The sequence below is a fragment of the Biomphalaria glabrata genome, chromosome 13, assembly GCF_947242115.1.
Source record: "Biomphalaria glabrata chromosome 13, xgBioGlab47.1, whole genome shotgun sequence".
NCBI classification, from domain to species: Eukaryota; Metazoa; Mollusca; class Gastropoda; family Planorbidae; genus Biomphalaria; species Biomphalaria glabrata.
This window is the reverse complement of record NC_074723.1, coordinates 27,557,343-27,577,450: the sequence shown is the minus strand read 5'-3', so window position 1 is coordinate 27,577,450 and position 20,108 is coordinate 27,557,343. Positions and strand designations below refer to the sequence as shown.

At 36.5% G+C, this 20,108-nt stretch overlaps 2 protein-coding genes across 4 annotated transcripts in view; one reads left to right on the top strand and one right to left on the bottom strand.

The window, feature by feature from the left end:
* LOC106058171 (uncharacterized) overlaps positions 1 to 4,467 on the top strand; it is a 40,226-nt gene extending 35,759 nt beyond the window's left edge. For all 3 annotated transcript variants that reach the window (XM_056007755.1, XM_056007754.1, XM_056007756.1), the window contains one exon: positions 4,088 to 4,467. In XM_056007755.1, the coding sequence (XP_055863730.1) occupies positions 4,088 to 4,247 (160 nt within the window). In that variant the 3' untranslated portion in view covers positions 4,248 to 4,467. The remainder of the gene's footprint in view (positions 1 to 4,087) is intronic.
* Positions 4,468 to 15,620: 11,153 nt separating this feature from the next.
* Positions 15,621 to 18,393, bottom strand: LOC106076915 (uncharacterized). The gene is made up of 2 exons (XM_013237722.2): positions 18,233 to 18,393; positions 15,621 to 16,731 (listed from the first exon to the last, which is right to left on the bottom strand). The coding sequence occupies exons 1-2, from the start codon at positions 18,288 to 18,290 to the stop codon at positions 15,773 to 15,775; spliced, it is 1,017 nt and encodes a 338-aa protein (XP_013093176.2). The 5' UTR covers positions 18,291 to 18,393; the 3' UTR covers positions 15,621 to 15,772.
* Positions 18,394 to 20,108: the final 1,715 nt, after the last annotated feature.

The following is a 20,108-nucleotide window of genomic DNA, read 5'->3' as shown; positions in this document are numbered from 1 at the left end:
GGCAATCAAAGTCTAAATACATCCCTGTAACTGCAATCTCTCCTATCCCAGTCAAAGAAAAACCCCCCATGGATGTTAAACAGAAAAAAAAATCTTTTCAATCTGAAATTTTAACTTCCAGTCCCTATAAAAAAATTCTTGTGGATGCTGCAATTGCAAAAAAAAGTAAAAAACAACAAACTCAAATTATTCCTGCAACACAAAAGAAAAAAAAAAGTAAAATTTCTATTCAGTTTGGTCAGAATGAGAGTGAGAAAAGTCAAAATTGGTATTGTTTTATATGCGAAGAAAACCTTAAAGAAGATATGATACAATGTTTAATATGTGCTTCTTGGGTGCATATTGCATGTGCAGGTTGTGAAAATGTTTATACTTATACTTCTGAGTTATGTTTGTGAATCTTTCTGCATTGTTATGTATATATATAGTTGGTACTTATTACCCTCCATGCTGGTACTATTTAGACTCTTGGGAGGGTAAATAGTACTCTTTTTTTTTTGTTTTGTATTTTTCTATTTTAATATAAATAACTCAGTCTTTAAACCTTGTACATTTGTAGTATGTGTTGTTGTAAAGCTATGACATAAAAAATAAACATTCTTTTTGCCAAACTTTTTTTTTTATGAATTTTCTCCCTTAGGGGGTACGTTTTACCTACTAGGAGGAAGCAAGAGCTTTTCACATTAAGTAAGTGTCTTTCTAACAGTTCTGCTTTCTCTTATCTTTTTTATGGAATGTGTTGCCTGAGTCAGCCAGGAAAACCAATGATTTAGCATATTTTAAGTCACAGATCAACATGCATGACTAGATTGACAAATGAAATGCGTAAGACGTAAAAATCTTATTTTTTGAAGAAACGTCTGTAATCTATAAGTAATACCAAAAAACTTCAAACTCATTAGGCTGCTATTGTATTGTTTATAGTTTTCAGACTACATACATGTATAAATAGACTACATTATGTAATCCTACGAATGCATATATTCAGTTTTCGATGCGTTATCAAACTTGATCTATTTTGAAGAGAATTAGGCTTACACCTATAATATAACACATGGGCGTAGCCGGGAGGGAAGGGTCTTCAAACCATCACTTGCCTCAGACCTCATTGTCTGAAAGGGAAACTTTACTTGCTGCCCCAGTGCAGCCAACTTAAGCAAACTACAGTCACCTAATTTCATGAGCGTAGCCAAAAGGGGTTTTGTGGTTTCCCTTCCACCTCCAATACAAAAACTAAAGCATTTTACCATTTTCTACCAGTCGCTGGACTACATTGAATAGCACATTTGGTTTTTGAATTTTTTTAGCGGAAGAGTTGCAGGCTAATTGCACAGTAGATACCTCAGAATATGCATTTTTTAAAGCTTAAAATAACGGAAATAATGTTGGTTCCCGTTGGGGGAGCTCGCAGCGCTCACCCGGACTCCCTAGCCGCCCTTTGGCGGTGTGTACTGTCTTTGCACTAATTATAGGAAGAGAGTATTATAGGGTAAAAAAAAACGTTTGAAAGAATGAAAGATCAGAATGTAATGAAGATTAATTACATACACACACACACTAATATATATGTATATTTATATATATAAATTGCGGAGTGGGGTAAAAATCCCCCCCCAACCGAAAAAATATTACATGCCATTTGTGGGCCGGTTTATATGGTAATGCCCGGGCCGATTTTGATACCCAGTCCGCCCCTGCCTCAATCCATGACTTCAAAGCAACAATTCAAACAGCTCTTGCTAGACAGACATATCCAATATATAAAATAGGTCATTCATGCATAAACTTCACTTCACGGACCTTATCCGACCTTGATGCAGTACCATCCTGGTCTCAAGTTCCAACCCACAATTTCCTATGAAGCCGCAGAGCTACGTTCTGTTGGAATAGAGGATTTTATCGTGCGGCACGACCCTCTCGTACAGAAATGTATATGTTAGGTATCCCTGTACCAGGCTTGAACTCAATATATGTTGGGTATCACTGTACCAGGCTTGAACTCTGTATTTGTTGTGTATCACTGTACTAGGCCTGAACTCAAAATATGTTGTGTATCACTGTACTAGGCCTGAACTCTGTATATGTTGTGTATCACTGTATTAGGCCTGAACTCAAAATATGTTGTGTATCACTGTACTAGGCCTGAACTCAAAATATGTTGGGTTTCACTGTACTAGGCCTGAACTCTGTATTTGTTGGGTATCACTGTACTAGGCCTGAACTCATTATATGTTAGGTATCACTGTACTAGGCCTGAACTCAAAATATGTTGTGTATCACTGTACTAGGCCTGAACTCAAAATATGTTGTGTATCACTGTACTAGGCCTGAACTCAAAATATGTTGTGTATCACTGTACTAGGCCTGAACTCAAAATATGTTGGGTATCACTGTACTAGGCCTGAACTCATTATATGTTGGGTATCACTGTACTAGGCCTGAACTCTGTATTTGTTGGGTATCACTGTACTAGGCCTGAACTCAATATATGTTAGGTATCACTGTATTAGGCCTGAACTCAAAATATGTTGGGTTTCACTGTACTAGGCCTACTCAAAATATGTTGGGTTTCACTGTACTAGGCCTGAACTCAAAATATGTTGTGTATCACTGTACTAGGCCTGAACTCAAAATATGTTGGGTATCACTGTATTAGGCCTGAACTCTGTATTTGTTGGGTATCACTGTACTAGGCCTGAACTCATTATATGTTAGGTATCACTGTATTAGGCCTGAACTCAATATATGTTGTGTATCACTGTTCTAGGCCTGAACTCTGTATATGTTGTGTATCACTGTACTAGGCCTGAACTCAATATATGTTAGGTATCACTGTACTAGGCCTGAACTCAATATATGTTGTGTATCACTGTACTAGGCCTGAACTCTGTATATGTTGTGTATCACTGTATTAGGCCTGAACTCAAAATATGTTGTGTATCACTGTACTAGGCCTGAACTCAATATATGTTGTGTATCACTGTACTAGGCCTGAACTCTGTATATGTTGTGTATCACTGTATTAGGCCTGAACTCAAAATATGTTGTGTATCACTGTACTAGGCCTGAACTCAAAATATGTTGTGTATCACTGTACTAGGCCTGAACTCAAAATATGTTGTGTATCACTGTACTAGGCCTGAACTCAAAATATGTTGTGTATCACTGTACTAGGCCTGAACTAAAAATATGTTGTGTATCACTGTACTAGGCCTGAACTCAATATATGTTGTGTATCACTGTTCTAGGCCTGAACTCTGTATATGTTGTGTATCACTGTACTAGGCCTGAACTCAAAATATGTTGTGTATCACTGTACTAGGCCTGAACTCAAAATATGTTGTGTATCACTGTACTAGGCCTGAACTCTGTATATGTTGTGTATCACTGTATTAGGCCTGAACTCATTATATGTTAGGTATCACTGTGCTAGGTATAAACTCTGTGCCAGATGTAACTAAACAAGTTACAACTTGTTCTGGTTTGTTTGTTTGTTTGTTTTATGTTTTGGATGTTCCTTCAGAGTTCCGGATTATTACACCTTGCCCAAAGCTCCAGCAGAAAGGCTTGGAAAGTAGCGGCATGGGTTTGAACCCGGGACCTTCAAGACGTCGGTCCAAAAGCGCATAACGCACGACCTGGCGGCTTTCAATGTAACATGGTGCATTCTTTAGCGTGGCACTTGCTGACAATGTCTTATAATTCTATGAAATCTAGATGTAGATGTTATCTCAAGTAGAACTATGGACAACTTAATGGGCATACACTGGCACTGGCATGGTTATTTCTATAGGCTGGTGTGAGCAGTATAGAAGCACTAAATCTACTATTCGAGAGCTGCGCTGGGTTGGACACTCCCGCTTGTCAAAGACGATCTTTTTTGGCGAGCTTAAATTTAGACTGCTGGTAGCAGATGAAATAGACAGTTGGAGAGCTCTTACGAGGGCCGCTGAAGACACATTTGAGAAGCAAAGAAAAGTTTTTGCCGAAAACTAGCGCAGAAATATGTAGGTCACAGGTCACTGCACTGCCTAATTATTATGAAAGAAATGTGTTTAGTGTATTCATTCTTGTCTTTTTCTTTCAGACAATGTTTACAGTCCATGAACTCTTTTAGCCCAATATTAATGTACCAACGTTGTGTGACGTCATCTGCAGTAACTTTACAAGCCTCGGGTCTCGTGGACATTCTACAGTCTATAGCCGTCTTGGCGTGGTCATGTTTCGTCTCTGGGAAACTGCTTTAACAAAACAAAGATTGATTGAGCAGATGTCGTAGATGTGTATTTATAATTAGGATGGATAAGAGAAAGTTTGTTTTTAGAAATCTGATGTGTGTGAATGTGCGTTTTTATTGAGAGTCGGTACATAGAAAAAAATTGTTTAGGTCTTGTTATAGAGAGATTTCAGTGTGTAAGGCAAACAATGAATATGCTTTCAAAAATAAAAATAGATATATTAAAATTATTTTTTTTGTAATTTAAAAATTTGTTCTATACAGAAAGACGGAGTGATATAAGCTTTATAGAAATAATTTTAAAAGAGCGATTAGTTAGCTCTTAATAACTGAGTACCTTAATGGAGCCTACCTAAAGACGTAGTCTGTTCAAGATAAATATTTATACTTTAAAAAAATTAAAACGGTCACACTAGAGTTTTCCCTGTGTGGCCAACGAGCTAGTAATTTTTTCCCAAAGATATTATCAACTGTCAAATATCTAAGAAGATCATTAAGAAACGCATCCACTCACCAAGGTTTTGCCGTCCCAGAAAGTTCCACTCCGAAAGTGTGACTTAAATTGTAAAACAAGAAAAGCAAAAAAAAAAAAAAAACTTAAAAAAAAAAAAAACAAGATTACAAAGAGAGTTTGTGTTACACAAACTCAGAGGCGGCCCCCGTCGAAGTCGGATCCCTGTCGGATCTGCATATTCGCAAATAATATTCAAGAGGTGATTTAATTTTGATGTAAAATGTTTTACACGTTTCGGATGTTCCTTCAGAGTTGAAGATAATTACTTCCTAGTCCAAACCTCCCGCAGGACGACGGGGGATGGGAGCGGGCAGGGTTTGAACCCTGGGCCATCCATAAATCTGAACGACAGTCCAGCGCGCAAACCGCACGACCAGGCAGCCATCCGATGGTCAAAAGTAATAATGTTTCAAAGATTCATTTGCCGTAAATTTAAATTTAAATTTAATAAAAAAATAGTAGATTAGTTTTAGTATATTAAAACATTACAATATTGATCAAAACGTTTGGAAATGAAAATCTACACTTTTTTTTTACACTTTAAGTTTAGAAATTGAAATTCTACATCTTAATCTAGTCTATTTTAGTCTAAACTAGATCTAGAAATTCTAGATCTAGACTCTAAAATAATTTTAATTAGAATATAAATCCAGATCTAGATATACTGTAATAAAAATCTAGATCTAGTTTAAAAAATCTAGATTAGATCTAAATCAAGATATCATTCCTTTTTTAAACGCGAGTTACATAACGAGGCTTAATAAACATTACTATACCGAGTTCTTTTTTTATTTCATTTGAAGAATTAATTCCATATAACGTCAGAGGGAAAAAAAAACACTACGTCACACGGCCTAGCTAGACTAAAAATCGCCTTCATCTATAAGAGCCATTTATCGAGTGTTCATTGACTTTGGTGCACCGAGTGCGTTCTTTAAGCATTTCATTTAAAGAATTCATTCCATGTGACGTCAAAGGAAAAAAAAACACTACGTCACACGGCTTAGTTAGACTAAAATATGTTTTCATTAATACAAGCAATTTTTTCGAGGGTTAATAGACATTGGTGCACCGAGTGCGTTCTTTTAACATTACATTTAAAGAGTCCATTCATATGACGTCAAAGAAAAAAAATTCCATTACCTCACAATAGGCTAGTACCGGTACCATAAAAAAAAATGTCTTTATTTACACGAGATATTTAACGAGGGTTCATAGACATTGGTGCACTGAGTTCTAATAGATATTATTTAAAAAGGATCAAAGCCACATTGTTTTTGCGTTTTGTCTGTCAGTCGGTCTGTCCGTTATCTTGATATAAAAAAAACAACTAAAAGTTATTAAAAATTGATTAACCTTTATTCTACGTTTCAAAACATCGCAATAATTTTTAGGTATGAACACAATTGAAAAGTTTATATAATAGATTTAACCGGATGTTTGTATAAATAGTAAAAGAAAAAGAGAATTTCAGATAAATGTAATACCGTTAATTAAATTTTTTGGATGGTCTCGTATAAAAATTAGATGTACTACAGCCACGTGGAGAGATTTTCATACCTTACTTTGGTGTTTGGATTCTGTTTTCCTTAAAAATCGGAACATAATATTAACGATAATTAGATTTTTTAATGTTTTAGGTAGAAAGTTAAATGTACTGTAAGAGAGTAGTGAGTTAAAATATTTTTCATGAAAATCCGTAAAAACATTATTTCGTAAATGAGAAGATTATTTGTTTATTAATTAGAAGAGGGAGTTCAAACAATTATTTGGCGTTAGTAGATTTTTAAATAAATTCGGAAATTTCTGGCGACGATTTGTAAGAAACAAAATCCGGAACTTTCTTTATCGATTACAAAACTTCTATGTTATGTTTTGCAAGAAAATTAAATGTCTAAAAAGTAATTTTCAGTAATCAATTCTAGTAAATTACTTTTTCAAAAGCCTTATGCGATTTCAAACAATCATTAGGCATAATTCATGTTTTATAAAACAATATCCGGAACATTTTTACACTTAATGAAATATAAGTCAGTATAGAGATTATGATTTAGCATTAATATGCTATTTACATAAAAAACGGAACAACATATTATTGATAATGTGTTTTGGCAACGTTTAAGCATGGAAATTGAATGTAATATAAGTTAGAAGAGCAAACAAACATTTATTGGCGTTGATTAGTTTTGCACAAAAAAATCCGGAACAATCAATTTTAGATACTTAAAACTATTGAGATGTTATGGGAGGAACATTAAAGGGTAAATCCGATTTTCAATAGCTTTTAGAGTTCTAGTTTTTTAAATCTAATCGTGACGGACAGACCGACCAACAGACAAAACGCACAAAAATAAGCTTCTTTTATTCGGATGGGGGCACTAAACAAAAAATAAATAAAATCTGATTTTTAAAAAAAAGTTTAAGGAATTGGTTTAGCACCTGATCATGTTGCGACGTTACGCTACTGCACGAAAATCACTGCATAAAAAGTCCATTAAAAAAAATGTGCGTGATATTTACATACAAAGTGCATTATTAGCCTTTATAAACAAACAGAAATGTTTTCTTTTAATTTTAGCAGCTAGTTGACCAGAAAAAACGTCTTTAACTATTATTTGTATTTGTTGTAAACATTTCCTGTACATTTTAAAAATATATTTGACTTAGTGATACTGAAAATACACAAAAATTGTCCATCTTTGTTAGCATATTGTAACATTGCCTCCCTTACATTTACGTAATTGTTTTAGAATTGGTGTATTTTTATGAAAAAATCGCTTGCATAATTAATTTTATAAATTAAACGGTTTGCTTTTAGAAAACCAAAAGTAGCCGTTGCACCTAAACTTTTCAAGCCGGATTTAATGATGAAATAATATTTTTCATATCTCTTCTAGTTTTCGAGATCTGAGTGTGACAGACGGACAGACGGACAGACGGACATTTTGCACAAACCTAATAGCGGCTTTTTCCCCTTACGGGGGCCGCTAAAAAGACAATACCTCATATTTGTATGCAACCATTAGAGCGATTATTTTGCTCTTGATAACAAATGAATGTTAAATTTAACAAGAAAAAACATTTTTTAAAACAAATTTAAAGGCAATACTTACATTATAAAAAGTATTATATAGTAAAATATTTAAAAAAAATAATTAAAGCTTGTCGACCGGCGGCGTAGCATACGCCTCTATTTTGCATGGCCGGCCATATGCCACTGCATCCACCGCACCTTCATAGGACTTGCGCTAATTCTAGGTGTATAAATTATTAAATTAAACCATATTATAACATAACAGATTTCCCGCGGCCTCCTGTCAATTTACCAGGAGCTCCTGAAAATCTCCAGAAATTGCAAAATATACGAAAAAGTCCTGGAAATATCCGGAAATTATTAAATTCTTTTGAAAACTCATACAAATCTCCTGAAATATATAAAAAAAAAGTCATTTTGGGGCGTCATTCAATATGGAAAACACCAATCCTACGCGCGATAAAAAAAAACGGCATTATGCAATACACGTAATTTTGGAATCTGGTTATAGAAGCTTCTCGCGAGAAGTTGAGATCAACAATTCTCGTAGAAAGATTGAAACATTTGGTAATTCCTGCTATTAAGCGAGATCTATGTAGGAAATAGAATTTTTATGATGTACTGAATTACTTGCCTACATGCAAGGCTTGTTTAGTAATTCTGTAAGTAGTAAAGAATGAATACAATGCAAATACGAATTACGTTTCTAATACATGTTCTTAATTTTCACTCATTATCCGTATCCCTACCCAAACTTGGCCCCGCGAAATCCGTTTCGCATAGGGCCTCACAACGGATGAGTCCGGCCCTGGTCCCTGCTACAGAGTAAATTATTTGTTCACCCCCCCCCCACCTCTTTTTTTTTCGCCGCTAAATTTACGTGGGTTAACTCTAGTCCGACTTGCAGAAATAAAAGAGTGATCTTTCCTTTACGTCTTCTTGAGTTTGAGGTTTTTGGCACATTATCACACTTTAGGCCATGTCTTCTTGTCCAAACTGGGGAGAAAAAAGTAGAGATGGGAATCGAACCCAACTTTTAAAGTTCGGGTTCGGTTCGGTTCGATCAGATTTAAGTTCGAGTTCGGTTCGGTTAGATGACGAGTATAGTTCGGGTTCGGTTCGGTTCGGTCAGGTCTAAAGTTCGGGTTCGGCTCGGTTCGATGTTATGAAATTATGTAATAGCAAAATTAAGTTATAAGGTTTAATACAATTTATCAGATAAAACACTTTAAGTTTAATTTTTAAATAAAACAAATACTTTGCAACATATAACAGGCCTATGGGCAATACTTTTCCCAAAAAAATGTTGCCTATGTACATTTTAAGCATTGTAAAAATTTCTTAATGGAGAAGCGGTTTAATTCTGGGCATGACTGGGCGCTAAGCGTATTTTAACCTTTTTTTATTAGTAAGAAGAGATATTTTTTTAAAAGGCTAATATCGATGTGCTTTCTTTCAGAACGCACTATTCATCATAATAAAAAAACAAATATTCTTCGTGTCAAGACTTCTCTATCGAGGATTTTTTTTTCACACATAAGTCGTCACTATAATAAATTGCAATATACGGAAGAAATTCGACTATTCTGAGACAAAAAATGCAGAAGAATCTCAATAGTGGAGATGTTTTAAAATGTTTTCTTCAAAACGTTTTGACCCATATTGGTCATACGCGCCTCGCAAAAAGCAGTCTACAGTTGACAAGGTCTTATTAGAAGATAAAATGACATCTCCTACTTAATATATTTTAATTTTTAAACATGTAATTATACTAATTTTCAGATAAGTTACACTGAAAATAAAACTTTTTTTTTCTATGCCCCCTCTCCTTGTTAGTTGGTCGTTGGTTTGTCGCTTACAAACAGCTAGTACAATTGAACCAATATAGGCGTTTTATATTTTTACCGGTAAGGATAGTATAGAGGGACTTCTTATGGTCCGTCAGTTTCGCTGGGCACGGCACGTATCCCGTATGGGAGACGAACGTATGCCAAAGACAGTCTTATTTCTTTTTTTGTGAGCTAAAAGGTGGCCGCCATAACAGAGGCGCCCCACGGAAACGCTTCAAAGACCAGCTTAGGCGTCAACTTTGCTTAGCTGACATAGAAGAGAGCACCTGGCTGCATGCGGCCTCAGAAAGAGTCAGTTGGAGTTCACTCCTGAAGGCCGCGGGATACACATTTGAGACCAAAAGAAAATCCGCTGCCGAGGACAAACGCAGACGCGAAAAGAAAAACTAAATGGACCACCTGCGGACAGTGGTTATGCTTGCCCTAGATGTGGCAAAATATATAGGTCACATCTGGGACTGCGCAGCCATGGGAAAAACTGCATTCCTCACTAATCTTCGGACTCGAAGACAAGCCTTATAATAACATATAAACTTAATAAACTTTAAAATAAATTTCTTATGTGAACAACTCAATATTGCCTAACTGTTATTACAATATTCACATATTTAACTTTTGATAGAGATGTAATATTAATGAAATATACTGATATTTAAACGAAATCTAGGTCTCAAGATTGTCTGCCGTTTCACATTTGCATTACGCTAATTTCATCATAATCAATGCATAAACACAAATCAGTCGCTTAACCTCTTCTTATCTCCACCAGACACCACACACACACACACTCTATGACACCCCTTTTTGTCAGGAAGTTGCGTCTCCCCATCCCCCAATTCAAGGTACTCGCCATCCCCACCCACGGGGGAGGACCCAAAGCTTGAGAAACGCTGCATTAAAAATACTGATGATCAATAATGCAAAACAAAATAATAGTAAAAATATTCAGGAGCGTTGCTAGGAATTTTTCATCATTTGGGAGCCCGGGAGGGGCTGGACCTCTTTGGGGGCCCCTGCATTTTGCGTAATATTGAATATTGTTAAAAAGACTCATTTGGGGCTCCCCTCAAGTGGGGGCCCGGGTAGATTTTCCATTCCCCCCCTTCCTCCCTCATCCTTGCTACGCCACTGATAATATTCCAATATGGAATACTTCACAATTTTGTAAAAATAAATCACTTAATAGAAGATAATTAAAATTTATTTTAAACTAGAACATAAATGAACTTATTGTAGATTTATATCTACACTCTCTAATTGGCCAAAACTATTCTACTCTCAACTAACAGCCATCTCAAATAAAAGTGACAATATTTTAATGTTGACTTTGTACTTACTAGGAACTAGAGTCTAGATCTAGAGCTAATTAGAGGGCGCCTATTCAACTCAAAACCAATATTGCAACCAGCCCACGAAAATTCAAGGCCAGAAGGGAGTCGGCACATACGGAAAAACCCATGGAAACCCCAGCACGCCGCTTTTTTTTTCTTTTTGAGGTTTTCAAAATACCCCCCCCCCCTCCCTAGTTTTCAAAGTATAATGGAATCATTAGAATTTAAATAAAATATTTAAGTAATTTTTTTTTTAATTTTTTAAAACCAAAAATTAAAAAAAAAGGATGTACAAATTGCAAAATTAGTTCGGTTAAGATAAGGAGGGTTCGTTCGGTTGGGTTCGTACCAAGCAGTTTCAAAGTTCGGGTTCGGTTCGGTTCGGTCATAAGTGAGGTTCGAGTTCGGTTCGGGTTCGGTTCGTTTCCCATCTCTAGAAAAAAAGCTCACCCCCCCCCCCGAAAAAAATCCTGGCTACGCCCATGAATCTCCTACACTTTTCTTCCAATGATAGGCCTTTAGATCAAGACATAAAAAGACGATTCCCAAAATGTCCCAAAGCATTAATTTATAAACCATGATTCAATTCTTCAATAATATAAAGCCTACACATGGAAACACCCGAAGACGTATTATCCATTCTTCTTCTAGCCAGCTCTGTGCCAAGGAAAAAACATGTGTTGTTTTCTTCAGTTGTTCAGCACTGCCGTACAGGGTGTTGGTTATGTTGGGCTGTAGTGGAAGTAGGGTCTGCCTAAGGTGGATTAGGGAGGGGAATTCAAAGAGCATATGGTTTACGGTTTCATAAGGGTGGGCGCAGTGTCTGAATAGGGGAGATGTGTGGAGTTTATTTTGTTCAGATGGTAATTTAATAGAGGTGTGTGTCCTGTTATTAGTTGGAAAATTGTAGATTGTTCTTTGGAAGTTAATACTGTCCAGTTTGTTAGGCATAGTCATTTCTTTGTACATGGCTCTGTCTGTATTTGCTCATGCCCATTGGTTGAGCCACTCCTCTTTGTGATTGTTGACTAACATTGACCTTAGGGTGAGGTAGTTTACAGGTCTGTCTGGTTGTTCCATAGGCATAAGGATGGCCCCCACGTGGGGCTTGAGCTTCCGGCCACACATGAAAGGAGAAATTCATGCAGAGGTTCGGAAGAACGTGCAACATGCCAAGACGGGTGTGAAGAAATGAATCACTTAGTCGACGGGGGCCTCCTGACAGAGAGATCGGTGAAGAGTCAATTTCTCATCCTGGCCACGAGATAAAAGCCTTTCTCTAGTCACATGGTTCATAAAAGGGGCGTGCTTGCCTCGAACCATTTGGACATCTTAATCAGGTTGTTCCATAGATGAACCTGCCTTTGATAGCTTTTCCAACGATGCCAATGTGTCAAGGGATCCACTGTAGTGTGATATTGATATTTAATTTTGATATCATCTGATGGATTATCACAATTAGTGTTGTCAACTCTCTTGGGCTGTTTGTGGTGCTGCTGTTAAGTGCTTGCAGAGTGGATTGGGAATCTGTAAAGACAACAATATCTTTCGTTCACACGACATATCGCTCACCGACAACTTGATCACCGACAGTTAAATTGTTTACATTTTGCGTAGACTGTAGGTAGCTTTTACTTTGTTATTATTTTGCTGGTGAATTATTGCGATGTGTTTCGAAGTCTACTGTCCCATACCAAAACATAGGAAATGGTTATAACACAGCTTCTCTACGCCTTATTTGCACACACTGAATATGATATTCAGGGCCGGCCCTAACATTTGCAGGCCCTATGTAAAATTGATTGCGTGCGGCCCAGTCAGGGTAGGGATAAGGATAATAAATTCGTCATTGCATTTCAAATCCCTTTTTTATCATGCGTAGTATTGACGTTTACCATAATAATTAACACCCCAAAATGACAATTTTGTCTATTTTAAGAACATTTTTATGAGTTTCAGGATATTTCCAGGAGCACCTTAAAAACAAGGATACCACGGGAACCTTATTATAAGTTATAATGGTTTTATTTAATAATTTACACCTAGATATTGCGCTGGGCTTATAAAAGTTCGTGGCCCACTGCAGCCGCAGAGGTTGCAGTGGCCTAAGGCTGGCCTTGATGATATCCAGCTCGCGGTCAACAAATTTTCATTACGCTGCCGCCTCTTTTGGTTTACCTATAAACCTCTGTAAAACGGAAGTCATGTTCCAGAAGTCAACCAATAAAACCTACTCAGCCCAATGATCACCGCGCATAGACTTCCCTTAAAGTGGTAGATAACTTCACATTATCTGGGAAGCATAGTATCAAAGGACGCATTGCTTTAAAGAGAGGTTGATATGTGATCAGGGATAGTCGTGCTTTTGGACGCCTCCTAACGAAAGTGTGGCGAAATTAATCGCTCCGCCTGCCTACAAAAATCAGTGTCTACCAAGCAGTCGTTCTCTCAACCCCTCTTTGTGAATCTGAGACATGAGTACTTTATAGGAAGCAACTAAGACTTTTTGAACGCCTTCACCAAAGATGTTTGCACAGCATCACGGACATACGGTGGCAAGACTGCACTACAAACAGCGATATTCTTGCGAAATGGTATGAACTTCTAATAGTCCGACCATCACGCTGGGCTAAGCACGATTCCTGTATGGAGTATGAGCATACGCCAAAGGCAATCATTTTTTTTAGTGAGCTGAAAGGTGGTCGGCGTAACAGAGATGCCCCACAATAACTCTTCTATACGATGTTTTTAAGTCTCTTAAGAAAAAATGCGTTGTTTTACTTTGTTACAAGTTGCACGTTTTACCCTATAACGTAAAAATTTAGCATCACTTGATGCTTCGTATTAAAGCCATAATGAATATACTAATTGTAATATTAAATGTCAGAACGTAACCATTTTAGAAGTTACACTGCAAAGACTTTCTTCCAAGCTAATAATAGCCCAATAGTTTTACGCAAAAGAGCTGTGGGTTTTCTACACTGTTTTGGGGGGGGGGGGACTTAAGAGACTTTCTATTCTAATCGCCATGTACAATTACATTGAGAACTAACAGAACGAAAAAGCAGCTCTTAAGATAGTTAGTCTTTACCCGATCGTTCATTTTCATAATTACAAAAATATTCCCAAAATGACTTCGGGTATCAGGGCCGGTCCTAGCAATTGCGGGGCCCTATGCGAAACGGATTGCGCGGGGCCTAGTTTATTTAGGGATACGCATGATATCAACATTAAGATTTTGTATTAGAAAATACATACGTCTATTTTGAAATTACAAGAGATTTCCACTAGCCCTTGAATAATCAGGAAGCCGCGTAAAACCTGCTATTATATAAGTTACAATGTTTTCATTTAATAATTTACACCTACAATTAGCGCGGGGCCTATGAAAGTGCGGGTCCCACTGTGGCCGCATAAGTTGCAGTGGCCTAAGTCCGGCCCTATCAGGTATATATCCTTCCTTAACAAATAATTCATCCGAGCGAGGCTCGGTCACCTGGTAGTATTATATTTTCTCGTCGCGTGTTTAATTTGTTTACATTAAAACGTTTTAGCTAATATTTCCAAAAAAAAAAAAAAAAATTCTAATCCGAGTTTCTTTGTTAATTTTTTTGTTAACTCTTTGTTCATTGTTTAATGTTGTAGTACAAATGGCATGTTAAGTTAGGTGAAAGAAAATTTTTAAAAAAAGTAAACAAATATAAATAAATTAAAAAATAATTTTAAAATTCTCAAAGATAACAATTATAAACAACTTTCACCAATGTTTTTGCAAACGCGTAGATGAATGTAAAAAAACAATGACTGGTCAATGAATCATTTCTCTTTTTATGAGTAATGATTCCCTGTCCGATAAATGTTAATTACTCCTAGAGCCGCCATTCTGTCTAGCACTCAACTAGGTGTTAACTAGAGTATCCAGGTGAATGGGTAGATAAAAAAGGGGGAGGCCTAAGAAGGCCTTCAAGAGGGTTGACCATAACGGCATGATGGAATAGGTATGTTAATTAAACATCTGGACCGCTATTGAGAAGATAAGCAAATATGGGTAGGTCGAACAAGACTATATGACGGACATGAGTGTAATAGAAGGCCTACATGATGATAGTAAAAATGTTGCCTATAGTTAGGTGAGGTCCCATTTAAATTGTTCAGCTAACTTGTTGTAAGATCGCAATTTTTAAAAGTAGAATTTTTACCACATACTGTCCTCATTAACAAAGAATTAAGCAAAAAAAAAATTAACAAAGAAACTCAGATTAGGCCCGATCTCTAGCAATCAATTTTTTTTTTTGGGGGGGGGGGGGAAATAATAGCTACAAAAGTTTTAATGTAAACAAAATTAAACACTATGTTACTATCCATTAAAGATTTGTCTGTAAACAAAATGTCGGTGAACGAATTGTCAGTGAATGATTTGTCGTGTGAACGATTTGTCGTGAACCAACTGTCGATGTCAGGGAACAAGTCTGTGAGCAAGTTGTTGGTGAGCGATATGTCGGGTGAACGAATAGTCGTGAACGATTTGTCGGTGAACGAAAAGTCAGTGAACGAAAGGTTAGTGAACGAAATGTCAGTGAATGAAATGTCAGTGAACGAACTGAAATGAAGAAACCAAATACAACTTTCAAATTAAATAATTATAAAAGCAACAGCCAAAGAAAAGATTTTTATTCTGAACACAGTGATAAGGTTACTTCAAAACTCATTGATAAGGTTACTTCAAAACACAGTCATAAGATAGCAGTGCCATGCCTTGTCTTACGTAAAATACTGTTAAACGTCAGCGACATTTTTTGGGTCCCTTTAATAAATGTGTAGCGGAACTTCACAAAGGTATGCAAAATTATAATTATGTGCTGTACAAAAACACTCTCCAAGAAGTCCGATATAAATTTTATGGAAACACTGGCAATGACTGGTTTGTTTTGGTTCCCCGGGAGCCCAATCAAAAGTTGGTATTGTAGAGCTGTGTGGATTTAACCATGTATTGTTGTGTCCGCGGTCTGTGGCCCCTGTCCAGATGGCTTCGGAGAAATGAAAAGGAGAAATAAAATCTCTGACGAAAATAAATTCACTGTGGTCGTCTAGCTCTACTAAATAGCCTCCAAACTCTTCACACACTCTTTGAGCTGCAAAATATTCAAAATAGGTTAGATTTTTGGTAAGGTAATAGGCGTGTCCATTGTTAATAACAGGTGGGTAGAAGTTAGACAATAACACTGGAAAACGGATTGACAATAGTGTAATAACTAATTCTGTCTGATTCTGAATGCATGCTTGCAATGAGGAAACTAAATGTTGATGTTGACGTACTAACGAATATACATCAGTGATGTTATTGGTGAATAAAATCTGTGAGTTGTATTTTGTCATTGGTTTCCCGATTTGGTCAAAGCCATAGACCTCACACATGTACGCGCCTGTCAGATTGATTTCTGGATAGTTGAAACGTACGTGAAGCGAGGACTCTCCATTGTTGTCGACAGAACCGGAAATGATTCGTACGTCGTGTGAGATATTGTGGGCGTGGCCCTCAACTTGATTGACGGAAGCGATGTAGTTGTATACCGGAAGAGTTGGATTGGAGGAATGGGCGATAATCATAGAAAAAACAGAAGCCATATCCGGGAACTCATATCGTCTGAAAGTGCACAGTAGATTGACCTCTACCTGTACACCTGGGATTAGAGATGGTGGATCAATTTTAAAAGTTAGATTTGTGTCCAAAAGTTTTTCGTTCTCAGTAAACAAAGGATCAGAATCTGCAAACAAACAAGAAAAAATATCTAAAATACTTTTTCAAAAAAGACAATACCTCCTTTTTGTAACTTATAGAGCGACTGTTTTTCTCTTAAAAATTAATGAGTGTTACATTAAAAAAGCATTGAAATATTTTAAAACCCTCTCCCTCCCCTTTCTACTGGTAAGCGAATGTATAGATCTAATACACTTTATAATATTCCAATGATAAGCCTTTAGATCTTGACTTCGAAGACTTTGCGCAACATGTTCATGAACATTCATTGATTTTAAACTCTTCAGACGGAAAAAAACATTACATATGGAAATTCCCGAAAGCGATAGTCATTTCAATAACGCGAGAATCCTTTCAAAACCGATTTTGGATAAAGACCTAAATTGAAATCCTTTGCCAAATTTAAATTTATTTCATTTTTTACTTGAAAAATGATAATAGTCAAACTAGACTTTTCCCCGTGTGGCCAACGAGCTGGTCATTCTTTTCTCAATGATATACATCAACTGTAACATTTCTAGGAAAATCTTTAGAGCCATTTTTGAGATCAGCGTCCAGGTTTTTCCATGAAGTTTTGACTTGAATGGATCTATATGTATTGTAAAAAAAATAATAAAATACAATTGCATTCGCTAGCATTTGAATCATGACTAAGTTTAGTACATGTATAGTAAATGTAGAAAGCTGTATTCTAACATTATGTCATGTCCGCACATTAAGATATTGCAGTCGTGTGGGCCATCCAAACCACATTCTTGCAAATTGAGAAGCCTCGGAATGATCCAACCCTTACAACTGAGGGAGCGCCGTATATACTCTGCTTGTTTTTAATAAATCCCCAGCATCTTTTATTTATAAGAACAGCGTTTTATAATTGGTGTATGTAACATTCAGTTGCAATAGTTCAGTTTTTAAACTGTCAAAGCTGGGTTTTTAAAGAAACATAAATAATAAAAAAAAAGATTGATAAAGACTGCGGACTTAAATGTGCACTTGATCTCGAGTAATGCGAACCTAGTACATCCAGTGATTGTGAAGTTGGACTTAGATGTATACAATCTTTGTAGCGAGACCTCAGTAAGTCAGATGGAATACAACACAAAGGTGAAGCCCTGTTTCTCTGTCGTCGCTTCACTATCTTGGGTCTTATCACGTGACTCGTTGAACAATTTTTTAAAATCATGCTATAGCCAAAGTAATTCCCAATAAAGTTTTTTTACTACTTTATATAAAAGGCCAATGTAACAGAATTATATTAAACCTCTTGTATGTAATTCATTTTTAAAAATTATATCATCCTTAATGTCTGTTTATATAGTTCTACTGAAGGAAATGTTACTATAATCATTCACTCATTATTTTGATTAGTACATACCTGGCTAGATAAAGTCCATCTCTAAATTCTCCAACACTTTTTAATACAAGTAGAAAACGACAAGTACTAACGTGTCAGGAGAATGTCCAGAAGAGATGGACAAAAGATTTGCAACAAAACAAGTTGCACTTACTTGATTTGGTCAATAACATTTGAAACGAGAGATACCAGACACACTTCAATATCTTCATGGCTCAGGTGGGTGTGTAATAGTTGTTTCTTTATAAGTGAGCTGATAAATTAAAATGTGAATAAATAAAATTATTGAGGTTTTATTAAACTATTGTTTGATATGATTTTTTTTTTATCAATACTTATATCATAGTGAACTCATTGGACTGATAACAAAAACAATTTTAAATCTGAGTCTAGACTTGAATTTCTGATTAAAGTAGTCAAGTAGATACTTCCAAGTCTTGACTTGAATGTCAGATTAAAGAAATCTAGTAGATACCGGTACTTCCAAGATTTGCAACGTTATTGAAATAGGGGAAGTTTATTTGTGCGCGACAGAAAGACAGAATAAAACAGATTAGGAGTAGGCGATGGACTGAAGAAAAGACGAAGCAAACATATATAGGAGGAGCATCCATCAATAGCACTCCCCTGGCTGCCCGTTATATCAACCAAAACATAAAGGACTAACAAGAAAAACATAAAAATACTTTTTAAAAAAGAAAAAAAAAAGCTTATACTAGGCGTACCTATGTCAATTAGTTTCGATCAGTCATGTTATTAAATTTGTAATAGATCTAGACTAGCAATAAAAAAGTATTTATTAAAAAAAAGGAGAAGCGACCTGAATTCGAACTCAAACCAACACGGTAACCACTCTGCTAGTGGAGAGACTATGGACATGGAAGATTGTATAGTTATCTATAGTTTCTATAGTCTCGTCTTATTTTTCATATTGTGTTTACTAAGTTTCAGACGACGGTGTATAAATAATAATAATATTTATTGTCCGTATGGAAATTGTCTTACTATTTGTGCATTTCACCAAACAAAAAGCATTATAACTATAAGAAACAAAAGTGTACATTCATACCAGACTCACTCATAATTTACATGTGACAAAATTTATATCAGATTGATCCTATTTAATGGTTTGATTGCCAGGGGAACAAAAGAGTGTTTGTGTCTGTTTGTCTTTGCTATCGGTGTCTTGTATCTCTTTTGTGATGGTAAAATCACAAAATCCTTAAATGTAATCACTGCTCTAAATGTAATCACTGCTCTAAATGTAATCATCCGATAACTGTAAGAATTAAACTCATACGTCAGCATAAACTAAGTACGTGACTATGCAAACTCTCAGCAACGAGGTCTTGACCACTGGCCATGATGGACTATACAGCTTTGGCGTACTTTGGTTGAGTAATGTCTGTTTCTCCATATGCAATCTTTAGAAAAAAATTGTATTCATGAAATTTTTCAGTAGCGTGACAAACTGGGTAACAAACTGGGTGACAAACTGGGTAGCGAACTGTGTATCAAACTGGGTAACAAACTGGGTGACAAACTGGGTAGCGAACTGTGTGTCAAACTGGGTAACAAACTGGGTGACAAACTGGGTAGCGAACTGTGTGTCAAACTGGGTGACAAACTGGGTGACAAACTGGGTAGCGAACTGTGTGTCAAACTGGGTGACAAACTGGGTGACAAACTGGGTAACAAACTGGGTAGCGAACTGTGTGTCAAACTGGGTAACAAACTGGGTGACAAAATGGGTAGCGAACTGTGTGTCAAACTGGGTAACAAACTGGGTGACAAACTGGGTAGCGAACTGTGTGTCAAACTGGGTAACAAACTGGGTGACAAACTGGGTAGCGAACTGTGTGTCAAACTGGGTGACAAACTGGGTGACAAACTGGGTAACAAACTGGGTAGCGAACTGTGTGTCAAACTGGGTAACAAACTGGGTGACAAACTGGGTAGCGAACTGTGTGTCAAACTGGGTGACAAACTGGGTAACAAACTGGGTAGCGAACTGTGTGTCAAACTGGGTG